Source organism: Carlito syrichta, unplaced genomic scaffold (assembly GCF_000164805.1).
Source record: "Carlito syrichta isolate Samal-C Ts95f unplaced genomic scaffold, Tarsius_syrichta-2.0.1 Scaffold136096, whole genome shotgun sequence".
Lineage (NCBI taxonomy): Eukaryota > Metazoa > Chordata > Mammalia > Primates > Tarsiidae > Carlito > Carlito syrichta.
The window spans coordinates 47,714-58,996 of record NW_007080192.1 but is presented as its reverse complement, the minus strand read 5'-3'; the positions used below and the strand labels follow the sequence as shown (position 1 = coordinate 58,996).

General features: G+C 61.8%; 1 protein-coding gene across 1 annotated transcript in view; it reads left to right on the top strand.

Annotated features, from left to right (window-relative positions):
• ATG2A (autophagy related 2A) overlaps positions 1 to 11,283 on the top strand; it is a 26,632-nt gene that overhangs the window by 2,577 nt on the left and 12,772 nt on the right. Inside the window, exons 2-24 of the mRNA XM_021708392.1 lie at positions 644 to 806; positions 910 to 1,062; positions 1,217 to 1,319; positions 1,756 to 1,891; positions 2,016 to 2,114; positions 2,390 to 2,486; positions 2,566 to 2,730; positions 2,833 to 2,967; positions 3,848 to 4,085; positions 4,211 to 4,358; positions 4,457 to 4,549; positions 4,973 to 5,128; positions 5,246 to 5,489; positions 6,572 to 6,668; positions 6,766 to 6,925; positions 7,919 to 8,061; positions 8,136 to 8,275; positions 8,364 to 8,542; positions 8,848 to 8,998; positions 9,133 to 9,338; positions 9,447 to 9,527; positions 9,768 to 9,874; positions 9,960 to 10,052. Of these exons, the coding sequence (XP_021564067.1) occupies positions 644 to 806; positions 910 to 1,062; positions 1,217 to 1,319; positions 1,756 to 1,891; positions 2,016 to 2,114; positions 2,390 to 2,486; positions 2,566 to 2,730; positions 2,833 to 2,967; positions 3,848 to 4,085; positions 4,211 to 4,358; positions 4,457 to 4,549; positions 4,973 to 5,128; positions 5,246 to 5,489; positions 6,572 to 6,668; positions 6,766 to 6,925; positions 7,919 to 8,061; positions 8,136 to 8,275; positions 8,364 to 8,542; positions 8,848 to 8,998; positions 9,133 to 9,338; positions 9,447 to 9,527; positions 9,768 to 9,874; positions 9,960 to 10,052 (3,287 nt within the window). The remainder of the gene's footprint in view (positions 1 to 643; positions 807 to 909; positions 1,063 to 1,216; positions 1,320 to 1,755; positions 1,892 to 2,015; positions 2,115 to 2,389; positions 2,487 to 2,565; positions 2,731 to 2,832; positions 2,968 to 3,847; positions 4,086 to 4,210; positions 4,359 to 4,456; positions 4,550 to 4,972; positions 5,129 to 5,245; positions 5,490 to 6,571; positions 6,669 to 6,765; positions 6,926 to 7,918; positions 8,062 to 8,135; positions 8,276 to 8,363; positions 8,543 to 8,847; positions 8,999 to 9,132; positions 9,339 to 9,446; positions 9,528 to 9,767; positions 9,875 to 9,959; positions 10,053 to 11,283) is intronic.

Genomic DNA, 11,283 nt, shown 5'->3' with positions numbered 1-11,283 from the left:
GCGGGCTCAGGCAATCCACTCACCTCAGCCTCCCAAAGTGCTGGGATTACAGGCTGAGCCACTGAGCCCGGCATAAATATCGTTTTTAATCTGTTTGTTTGCTTTTTGAGTTGGGGTCTTACTCCGTTGCCCAGGCTAGAGTCCAGTGGCACGATCACAGCTCACCGCAACTTCGAACTCCTGGGCTCAGGCAATCTCCCACCTCAGCCTCCCAAGTAGCTGAGCCTGCAGGCGCACACGGCCACACCTGGCTGATTAAAAATTTTTTTTTTGTAGAGACAAGATCTTGCTGTGTTGCCCAGGCTGGTCTCAAACTCCTGGGCTCAAGCAATCCTCCTGCTTTGGCCTCTTGCAGTGCTTGGATTACAGGCATGAGCCACTGCACCCGGTTGTCAATGTCATTTTTAACAGAATGGAGAGGGAAACATTTGAGCGGGCTTGAGGGGTTGGACACTTAGAAGATGGGGTGACGGGGCAGGCCAGGGGAAGGGAACAGCATGAGCAAAGGAGGGACCTTGTAGGTAACAGGTGGAGCAATGGGGAAAACTGAGGGTGCTCTCAAGGCAGCATGGCCAGACGAGGCGGTGGCGGCCAGCCGGTATGGTGTTGCCCTGAGCTGGCTTTGTCCTCTGCCTCTTCCCAGTCTGTGAACGAGGTGCTGGAGTCCATGGAGTCGCCACTGGAGCTGGTGGAAGGCTTCGTGGGCTCCATCGAGGTGGCCGTGCCCTGGGCGGCTCTGCTCACCGACCACTGCACGGTGCGCGTGTCAGGCCTCCAGCTCACCCTGCAGCCCCGCCAGGGCCCAGGTGAGGGTGGGACGAGGCAGGGGCCAGGCCTGGGTGAGGAGTGGGCCGGGGACCCCGGAGCTGGCGGAGCCTGCCTGCCTTGAGACCCTCTTCCTCCTGCCAGGGCCAGGGACTGCCGACTCGCAGACCTGGGCCTCGTGCATGACCACGAGCCTGCAGCTGGCCCAGGAGTGTCTACGGGAGGGGCTGCCCGAGCCCTCTGAGCCGCCCCAGCCCCTGGAGGGGCTGGAGATGTTTGCCCAGACCATTGAGACAGGTGCGCGGGCCACTCCCGGCCATCATGCCCCCTGCCCCTCCATGGGCCCCAGGACCGGGGCTCCAGATGGCAGTGTGGCCACCCTGCAGCCCAGGGGGAAGCTGCCTCCCCCCTTGCTTCTCTGCCTGACCTGAGACCCCTGTCCCACCCCCAGTGCTACGGAGGATCAAGGTGACCTTCCTGGACACTGTCGTGAGGGTGGAGCACTCCCCGGGAGACAGGAAGCGCGGTGTGGCCGTGGAGGCCCACGTGCAGAGGTGGGTGCGGGCCAGCCTGGGTGGGCCGGTGTGGAGCTGGGGTGGGAGCTGCCGGATGGCCCTGCCTCTGCCCCCGGCCCCCAGCCTGGGTTCCTGGAAACGGCAGGGGTTGTCTGGGGGGGCTGGGGGTGGTAGGATTGGGTAGGAGGGCTGTGTTGTGAGCCCGAACTGGCCTCCAGAGGGCCAGGTAGTGTTGGCACCGAGTGGCCAGGACCCCGAGAACAGGTCAGATGCTGAGGATCTGAGGAGCAAGGGCTGGCCTGAGCCTCCAAGCTGGACACGGTGGCCCAGGACCCTGGGCCAGCTCCGATTCACATGGTCCCCTCCTGGGAGCTCTGCAGGCCGGGCTCCCTGACCCCAGGCCCCCAGAACCGTGTGGAGAGGGGGGCTCTGGGCCTGGGGTGGCCGGGGCGGGGGCTGACCCTGCATTCCCCAGATTGGAGTACTGTGACGAGGCGGTGCGGGACCCAAGCCAGGCGCCCCCGGTTGATGTGCACCAGCCACCCGCCTTCCTCCACAAGCTGCTGCAGCTGGCAGGGGTCCGCCTGCACTTCGAGGAGCTCCCCGCCCAGGTAGGCCGGCTCCGAGCCCCAGGGTCCCTTCCTCCTGCCAGCCCCTTGAGCCCTCTGGCCCCTTCCATTCCCTGACCGTCTCTGACGCCTCAGCGCTCCCCTCCTGTGTCCTCTTGCCTCCCAGGAGGAAACGCCAGAGCCCCCTTTGCAGATTGGCAGCTGCTCCGGGTACATCGAGCTGACGGTGAAGCTGAAGCAGAATGAGGCCTTCCCGGGCCCCAAGGTGAGTCCCCCCACCTTGACTCCCTTATCTCAGACTCCTCCCCGGGATCGCTGGTCATCCCCAGGCCAGAGCAGGAGTGTCCAGTGAGGACACAACTGCCCGGGCAGCTAGAGAAACTGAGGCTCAAGTTGTGCCCAGGTTCACACAACTAGCTGGCGACACAGCTTAGCCCGGCAAGTGGCGTCCTGCTTCCCTGGGGCAAGGGCAGGTGGGGTGTGGCTCTCAGAGGGGCCGAGTGGAGGGCGGAGCTCCATGGCTGCCCCCTTGGCCCCCAGTTGGAGGTGGCCGGACAGCTGGGCTCCCTGCACTTGCTCCTGACCCCGAGGCAGCTGCAGCAACTTCAGGAACTGCTCAATGCCATGAGCCTTACAGGTGAGGCCTCTGGGCAGTTCGTGGGTGCGGTGGCTGGGGGAGGGCTGGCCATCCTGGACTGACGCATCCTCCACTGTAGACCCCGAGGGCCTGGCCGACAAGCTGAACAAGAGCCGCCCGCTGGGTGCTGAAGACTTGTGGCTGATCGAGCAGGACCTGAACCAGCAGCTGCAGGCAGGGGCTGTGGTTGAACCCCTCAGCCCAGACCCCCTCACCACCCCCCTTCCCAACCTGGACAGCACTGGTGGGTATGGGGTCCAACCCTGGCTGCAGGGGCGGCTTGTGCGGGTGCGAGAGCCCAGGGGCTGAGCCTGGCTGTCCCTGACGCCCCCCTCCTCCCCCGCAGACCTCTTCTTCTCCATGGCTGGCCTCACCAGCAGTGTGGCCTCGGTCCTCTCTGAGCTCTCAGATGTGGACCTGGCCTCTTCCGTGCACAGCGACCTGGCCTCGCGCCGGCTCGCTGCCCAGGCCCACCCGGCTGGTGAGTGAGGGCACCCTGGGTGCTCCAGGGACAGGAAGGGCTGGAAGAAGCCTTGGTACTGGAGGGCATCAGATGCATGCAAGAGGTCCCTGTTCATGACCTGGTTCTCTGGGGACCAAACTCAATTGAAGCTGTGGTTCAATGGACAAAACCTGGGTTTCTGATTCCTGATCTTTTTTTTTTTTTTGAGTCAGAGTCTCACTCTGTCGCCCAGACTGGAGCGCAGGGGCACGCTCATAGCCACCGCAGCCTCGTCCTGCTGGGCTCAGGCAGTCCTTCTGCCTCAACCTTCCAAGTAGCCAGAACTACAGGTGTGTGCCACCATGCCTGGCTAATTTTTCTTGATTTATTGTAGAGATGAGGTCTCACCAAGTTGCCCAGGCTAGTCTTAAACCCCTGAGTTAGGCAATCCTCTCACCTCTGCCTCCCAAAGTGCTGGGATTATAGGTGGGAGCCACCCTGCCTGGCCCAAGTCCCAATCTTTTCTTGGCCAAGCACTTAAACTCTCTAAGACTCGGTTTCCCCTTCTATAAAAATGGGATAGTAAGATCGGACTTCGTTGGACTATATATTTTGGTCGATATTTACGGAGTGTTTATTGCGGGCTAGGTGCTGGGCTGGGCACGTTATTACAGCTAGTCCTTCCTGCTCCCTTGAGAGGATTAAACTGAGCCTGGGCAGAGGGGCTGGCATACGTGAGGCACTCTGTCACCCCTGCCACCAAAGCCCCCTGCCAGAGCCATGTGATGGGGCAGACTTGACCTCTCACAGTCCAGCTGGCCCTGGGCTTCTTCCAACCCCCAGCCCAATGGTGGACCATCCCTCTCCCTGGGGTACCATGAGCTCTTGGGAGCCCCCGGTGAAGCCTCTGTCCCCTCAGGCAAGATGGCCCCCACACCCCTCCCGGACACCATGCGCCCTGACTCGCTGCTGAAGATGACCTTGGGGGGTGTGACCCTGACCTTACTTCAGACGTCTGCCCCATCTTCCGGACCACCTGACCTCGCCACCCACTTTTTCACTGAGCTCGATGCCACCAAGGATGGGCCCTTCGGCTCCCGAGACTTCCACCACCTCCGACCGCGCTTCCAGAGAGCCTGTCCCTGCAGCCACGTCCGGTACCAGCCCAAGGCAGGGCCTGGGGAGAGACCATCAGAGCCCCCTAAGCCTGTCTTCCTCGCAGGCTCATGGGCACAGCCGTCAGCTGTCCTGAGCTTGTCCCCTGAAGCCTCCTTCCTTGCAGGCTCACGGGCACAGCTGTGCAGCTGTCCTGGGAGGTGCGGACAGGCAGTAGGAGCCGGCGGACAACCAGCACAGATGTGCACTTTGGGCAGCTCGAGGTTCTGGAGTGCCTGTGGCCCCGGGGCTCTTCGGAACCCGAGTACACAGAGGTGAGGGCAGAGGCGGGATGTGTGCGGTGCAGGGTCTGGAGGTGTGGGTGGGTATGGGGGCTAGGCCTCACCCTGTTCGCCTCTGCATCCCATCCCAGATCCTAAGCTTTCCCAGTAACTTGGGCTCTCAGGCCTCCACTCGGCCCTGCGCCCACCTGCGCCACACACAGACCCTGCGCCGTGTGCCCAAGGTAACCCACCCCTCTCCAGCTGGAGGCTGCTGGGCGCGTCCCATGGTGTGTTGACCCCTGCCTTGGCCTCTGCGGGTGACTCTGTGCTCCCCACCCCATCCCCCTTACCTGTGCTCCCACCAGACCACACCTCACCTCACCATTCCAGGGGGGCCTGCCTACCTCCCTCTGTGCCTGTACATGCTGGTCTTACAGCGTGGTTGCCCCTTTCCCAGTCTCAACATGGCCCCCTGTCGCTGGGCCTCTGGGGCCGAGAGTGGCAAGCATTGAGTGGCTTGTATTAGACAACCCGGCATGTCATCTGCATCCTGCAAGGTGGTAAAGGTCTCCCCAGTTCTTCCCCACCATCCGGGAAGCTCTGAGAGCTGCTTCCCATCCCACCACACCCCCAGCCCTCACTGACCCGAACGCCCTCACCCTCAGAGCCGACCCCGGCGCTCAGTCGCCTGCCACTGCCACTCAGAGCTGGCCCTGGACCTGGCCAACTTCCAGGCGGATGTGGAGCTGGGTGCCCTGGACCGACTCGCTGCCCTGCTGCGCCTGGCCACCACACCCCCCGGGCCACCTGCCGGCCTGCTGGTGAGATGCCCAGCCAGGGCGGGGCTGGGTGGAGAGTGGGGCGGGCGTCCTTGGGTTCTCGACTTGACCACAGTGGGAGAAGCCCTGGCAGCAGCTCTGACCCCCGACCTCCTGCAGACAGAGCCCCTGCCAGCGACTGAGCAGCAGACGGTGTTTCAGCTCTCAGCACCCCAGGCCACGCTGCGACTGCGCTTCCCTGTTGCTGACCTGCGGCCTGAGCGGGACCCCTGGGCGGGCCGGGCCGTGCGGGCGGAGCAGCTTCGCCTGGAGTTGAATGAGCCCCAGTTCCGGTCAGAGCTCAGCAGTGGGCCCGGGCCCCCAGCTGCCACCCGTCTGGAACTCACCTGCTCCGACCTGCACGGTAAGAGCCACATCGTAGGCTGGGCGCGGTGGCTCACACCTGTCATCCCAACACTTTGGGAGTCTGAGGCGAGAGGATTGCCTGCGCCAAATGGGTTCGAGACCAGCCTGGGCCACTTGGCGAGACCGCATCTCTACAATAAATCAAAAAGTTAGCCGGACGTGGTGGTGTGTGCCTGTATTTCCAGCTTCTTGGAAGGCTGAGGCAGAAGGATCGCCTGAGCCTGGCAGGTCGAGGCTGGGGTGGCCGTGAGCATGCCACTGCCCACTAACCTGGGCAATAGACTGAGACTCCAAAAAAAAAAGAGAGAGATACCTGGTTGACAACACCTGGGACGGGGCCTGGGCCTCTGGGAGGGGTGGCCTTGGGGCTGCCGAAGGTGCCGCGTAACAGTTGAGACAGGCTCTGGTCCAGATGAGGATGTTCTAGAACCGGACCCTGGCGCTGTCCCGCTGCAGCCTGCGGGCACCAGCACTCCCTGTCCCTGGTCTCCTCTGGGCACCAGGCAGATGGATCCATTGTCGCCAGACCACTGCAGACCATGGGTGTGGGGATGTGGGGGGCGGTGAGGGTGCAGGCACAGCTCTGAGCTGACCCAGGCATTGGGAAAGAAACAGGATGGCTCAGCCTGTAATCCCGCACTTTGGGAGGCTGAGGTGACTGAATTGCCTGAGCCCGCGGGTTCAAGACCCGCCTGGGCAACTTGGCGAGACCTCATCTCTACAGTAAAAATCAAAAGTCAAGCTGGGCTTGGTGGCTCAGTCTGTAATCCCGCGCCTTTGGGAGGCTGAGGTGAGTGGATTGCCTGAGCCCACGGGTTCGTGACCCACCTGGGCAACTTGGCGAGACCTCATCTCCACAATAAATCAAAAATTAGCCGGGCATGATAGCACGCGCCTGTAGTTCCTGCAACTCGGAAGGCTGAGGCGGAAGGATCGCCGGAGCCCAGCAGGTCGAGGCTGTGGTGTCCGGGAGCGGCCACTGCACTCCAGTCTGGGCGACGGAGTGAGACTCCAACTCAAAAAAAAGAAACAGGAAAAGGCAGCAGTGAAGACCTCCTTGCCCTTCCCCATCTCCTCCAGGTACCTATGAGGATGGAGAGAAGCCGCCCGTCCCCTGCCTGCGTGTCTCCAAAGCCCTGGACCCCAAGAGCCCTGGGCGCAAGTACTTCCTGCCACAGTAAGCGGGTCCTCGGAAGGGGCCGCCGGAGAGGAGGGTTCCACCACAGTGAGTGCTGGGGGCCCCGCAGGCCAGTGACAGGCCTGTGCCTCGGCAGGGTAGTGGTGACCGTGAACCCCCAGGCCAGCAACACCCAGTGGGAGGCGGCCCCAGAGAAGGGGGAGGAACTGGAGCTGTCGGCCGAGAGTCCCTGTGAGCTGCAGCAGCCAGAGCCTTCGCCCTTTTCCTCCAAGAGGACCATGTACGAGACCGAGGAGGTGAGGCCTGTCCCACGCCCCCCCCACGCCAGTTTCTGCCACGGGAGCCGTCTGTGTGGCTGTGGGCCAGGCCACAAGCCCCCCTGGGGTGTGTGCTTGTGATGCGACCCAGCTCCAAAGAGGATTTTGCCTCTTATGTTATTTCCATCCAGTCAGGCAGCCTGGAGTACCCCCGCACCGCGACTCACAGGGTTGGGGTGCAGTCCACTGGGGAGGGCAGGCCCCTGGGGGAACATGGGCCCTCGATTGGGGAGATCAGGACCCCACCTCACCTCAACTATTGATCAGCAGTGTCCACTGGGACCTCAGGATCCTCTTCTGAAGATGATGAGGGCTAGATGAGAGGCAGTTTGAGGCCTGGCCTTGGGGATCAGACCACCTACGTTCAAATCCAGGCTCTGCCACTCAGTGGCTGTGTCACCTTGGGGAGTTGCCTAACCTCTTGGAGAGTGACCTGTGGAGGAGTGTTCTCTGTCTCAGGCCTGTTGTGAGAATCTTTTTTTTCTTTTTGAGTCGGAGTCTTACTCTTTTGCCCAGGCTGGAGTGCAGGGGCATGCTCACAGCCACCACAGACGGCCTCGACCTGCTGGGCTCAGGCGGTCCTTCCGCCTCAGCCTTCCGAGGAGCTGGAACCACAGGCCTGCGCCACCCTGCCTGGCTAACTTTTTTATTTATTGTAGAGACGAGGTCTCACTGTGTTGCTCAGGCTGGTCTCGAATCCCAGAGCTCAGGCAATCCCCTCGCCTCTGCCTCGCAGAGCGCTGGGATTGTGGGCATGAGCCACCGTGCCCAGCCTGCTGTGAGCGTCAGGGGAGTGGACATCCATGCAGCCCTCGGAGCCGGGCTGGTGTGCCGTCAGCGCTTGTCCCTTGGGCCATCATGCATCCCAGCAGAGGGGCTCCTGTGAATAAACGAATGAACAACAGGGGGGCAGGACTCAGGAGAGACAGGCCCCACCGTCTCTGAGATGACTTTCCCCCTCGGCCTGTCTAGATGGTGATCCCTGGAGACCCCGAGGAGATGAGAACGTTCCAGAGCCGAACCCTGGCGCTGTCCCGCTGCAGCCTGGAAGTGCTGCTGCCCAGCGCCCACGTCTTTCTGCCGAGCAAGGAGGTCTACGAGAGCGTTTACAACAGGTGGGGACACGGGCGGGTGAGACTGGGTGAAGGGCCAAACCCGGCTCCCCTCACCCCTGCCCTCTGTCTGCCAGGATCAACAACGACCTGCTCATGTGGGAGCCTGCGGGCCTGCTTCCCACCTCCGACCCCTCCGCTCACCCCCCTGGCTTCCCCGGCCCCTCGGGCTTCTGGCACGACCACTTTAAGATGTGCAAGTCGGCCTTCAAGCTGGGTATGACGGGTGCTGGGGCTGGGCTGGAGGGAAGACCCCCAGGTCTGGGCAGGGCCGGCCCGCCCTCCCGGGTCTCCTCCCCACCCAGCTGCCTGGATCTCCCCAGACTCAGACTCGGATGACGAGGACGCCCACTTCTTCTCAGTGGGGGCATCCGGTGCCCCCCAGGCCCCTGCCCCTGAGCCCCCGGGGCCGCACTCCCAGAGCACCTTCTCCACCCTGGTGACCGTGCTGAAGGGTCGGATCACAGCCCTCTGCGAGACCAAGGTGAAGGCGGCCCCGGGCAGGCCAGCCCCTAACTCAAGACCCCCGCTGGCAGGAGAGCGAGACAGGCGCGAGCAGCTTCAGGGTGGGGATTGGAGGAGCAGGAGGCCCCAGTGGGCAGCACGATCCCTCCCACGGCACCCTGTCAGCCACTGTTAACGCCCACTGTATGTAGAGCACCACGTGAGGGTCAGAAGGGGCATTGTGCCAGCCCGAGGAAGCAGACGGGGCAGGGCTGAGGGGAGGAGAGGTGGGTGCTGGCGGGCTGCCGAGGGCCGCGGGTGTAGCCAGGCCGCGTGCTCCCGCAGGACGAGGGTGGGCGGCGGCTGGAGGCTGCCCACGGGGAGCTGGTGCTGGATGTGGAACAAGGCACCGTCTTCAGCGTTTCCCAGTATCGCGGCCAGCCGGGACTTGGCTACTTCTGTCTGGAATCCGAAAAAGCAGCGCTCTACCACCGAGGTGTGAGGGCTGGGTGCTGGCCCCCACCGGGTGTCTCGGGGCGGGCTGGGGGGCTCTCCGGAGGGCCATGGGCCCCCGGTGGAGTGGGAAGCCAGTTGGCTTGGCGGCGGGGGGCTCACGAGAACCCTCCTCAGCGGCTGTGGACAACTACCCGCTGCCCAGTCACCTGGACCTGCCCAGCTTTACTCCCCCGGCCCAGCTGGCCCCGACCATCTACCCATCCGAGGAAGGCGTGACCGAGCGGGGAGCCTCGGGTCGCAAGGGCCAGGGCCAGGGCCGAGGCCCCCACATGCTGTCCACCGCTGTGCGCATCCACCTGGACCCCCACAAGAATGTGAAGGTACAGCCCCCTCCCGCAAACCCCCCCCACCTCCGTGGCTGGGTGGCTGCCTGCCTCCCTGGTACGGGGTGGGGCCGGGCTCTGCCCTGACTGCATACCCCTTCCCAGGAGTTCCTGGTGACACTGCGGCTGCACAGAGCCACTCTGCGCCACTACATGGCCCTGCCCGAACAGAGCTGGCACTCCCAGGTGAGCAGGGGTGGCCTGGGAAGTCACATGGCCCAGTGACTCTGGACTCCTGGCTTGGGCGAGCAGGTCTGCAGGTGGGAGGAGCACGGGCTGGGCCAGAGCTGACCTTGGCCGGAGCTCTTGGGCAAGGGGTGTGGTGGTCAGCTGATGGGCAGCGAGGGGCAGGGTGCCGGGCGGGGAGGGGCCTAAGGGAAGAGGCCACCCTGTCCTCACTGCCCCATCCTGTCCTGACCCCTGAAGCTGCTGGAGTTCTTAGATGTGCTGGACGACCCCGTGCTGGGCTACCTGCCCCCAACGATCATCACTGTCCTGCACACACACCTGTTCTCCTGTGCTGTGGACTACCGGTATCCAGACTGGGCGGGCTGGGGGCTGGGGGAGGGACCGATGCTTGACTCCAAGGAGCCTTCCAACCCAAGTATGACCCTCCAGGCCACTCTATCTCCCTGTGCGCGTCCTGGTCACTGCAGAGACCTTCACCCTCTCCAGCAATATCATCATGGACACCTCCACCTTCCTGCTCAGGTATGCAGGCTACCCCATGCCCCTGGGCCAACCCACCCCAAGCTGGGCTGCAGCTGCCCACCTGTTATATGTCCTCAGGCCTCTCTGAGCCTTCCTGTACATTTGGGGTGATTCTCTTCTCAGAAATGTTGGTGTTTCCACCTTCCTAGGGGGCAGCTGGCCACTCCACATCAGAGCCTCAGAAGCATTCATGCTGTCTGACCTGGTGATCTCACCAGGGGGTTGTCCTAAGGATGTAAGGATAGGCCAGGTGTGGTGGCTCATGCCTATAATCCCAGCACTTTGGGAGGCCGAGGTGAGAGGATTGTTTGAGCTCAGGGGTTCGAGACTAGCCTGGGCAACTTGGTGAGACATCTCTACAATAAATTCAAAAATTAGCCGGGCAAGGTGGTACGTGTCTGTAGTTCCAGTTGCTTGGAAGGCTGAGATGGAAGGATCGCCTGAGCCCAGAAGGTTGAGACTGCAGTGGCCAGGAGGGTGCCACTGCCCTCCAGCCTGGGTGACAGAGTGAGACTCCAACTCAAAAAAAAAAAAAAAAGAAAAGTAGTCAAAATTTTTGCATTAAATGCCTCAAATTACAGCCTAAGTGAATACACATGGCCCACCAAGTAGATGAGATATGTGCAGCTATTAAGGTCAAATTGAAGAATAACTGTAAAGTACAAGAAAGTGGCATAATACAATGTTTGCTGGAAAAAAAATTGGATGCAGAACTATATATGTTATTTATTTATTTGTTTATTTATGTACTTATTTATGAGTCAGGTCTCACTCTGGCACCCAGGCTGGAGTACAGTGACACAATCACAGCTCACTACAACCTGGACCTCCTGGGCTCAGGCAGGCGACCTTCCGCTTCAGCCTTTCAAGTAGCTAGAACCATAGGCACACGCCACCACACCCGGCTAAGTTTTTGATTTATTGTGGAGGCAAAGTCTCAGCAAGTTGCCCGGGCTGGTCTGGAATCCCTGGGTTCAGGCAATCCTCTCGCCTCAGCCTCCCAAAGTTTTGGGATTACAGGCATGAACCTAGCTTCAGAATAACGTATATATTTTTTTGAGTCAGAAACTCATTCTGTTGTCCAGGCTGGAGTGCCAAAAAAAAGAGAGAGAGAGAGAGAGTCTTTAAAAATGCTTTTTTGGCCAGGCTCGGTGGCTCAGCCTGTAATCCCACACCTTTGGGAGGCTGAGGTGAGTGGATTGCCTGAGCCCGCGGGGTCGAGACCTGCCTG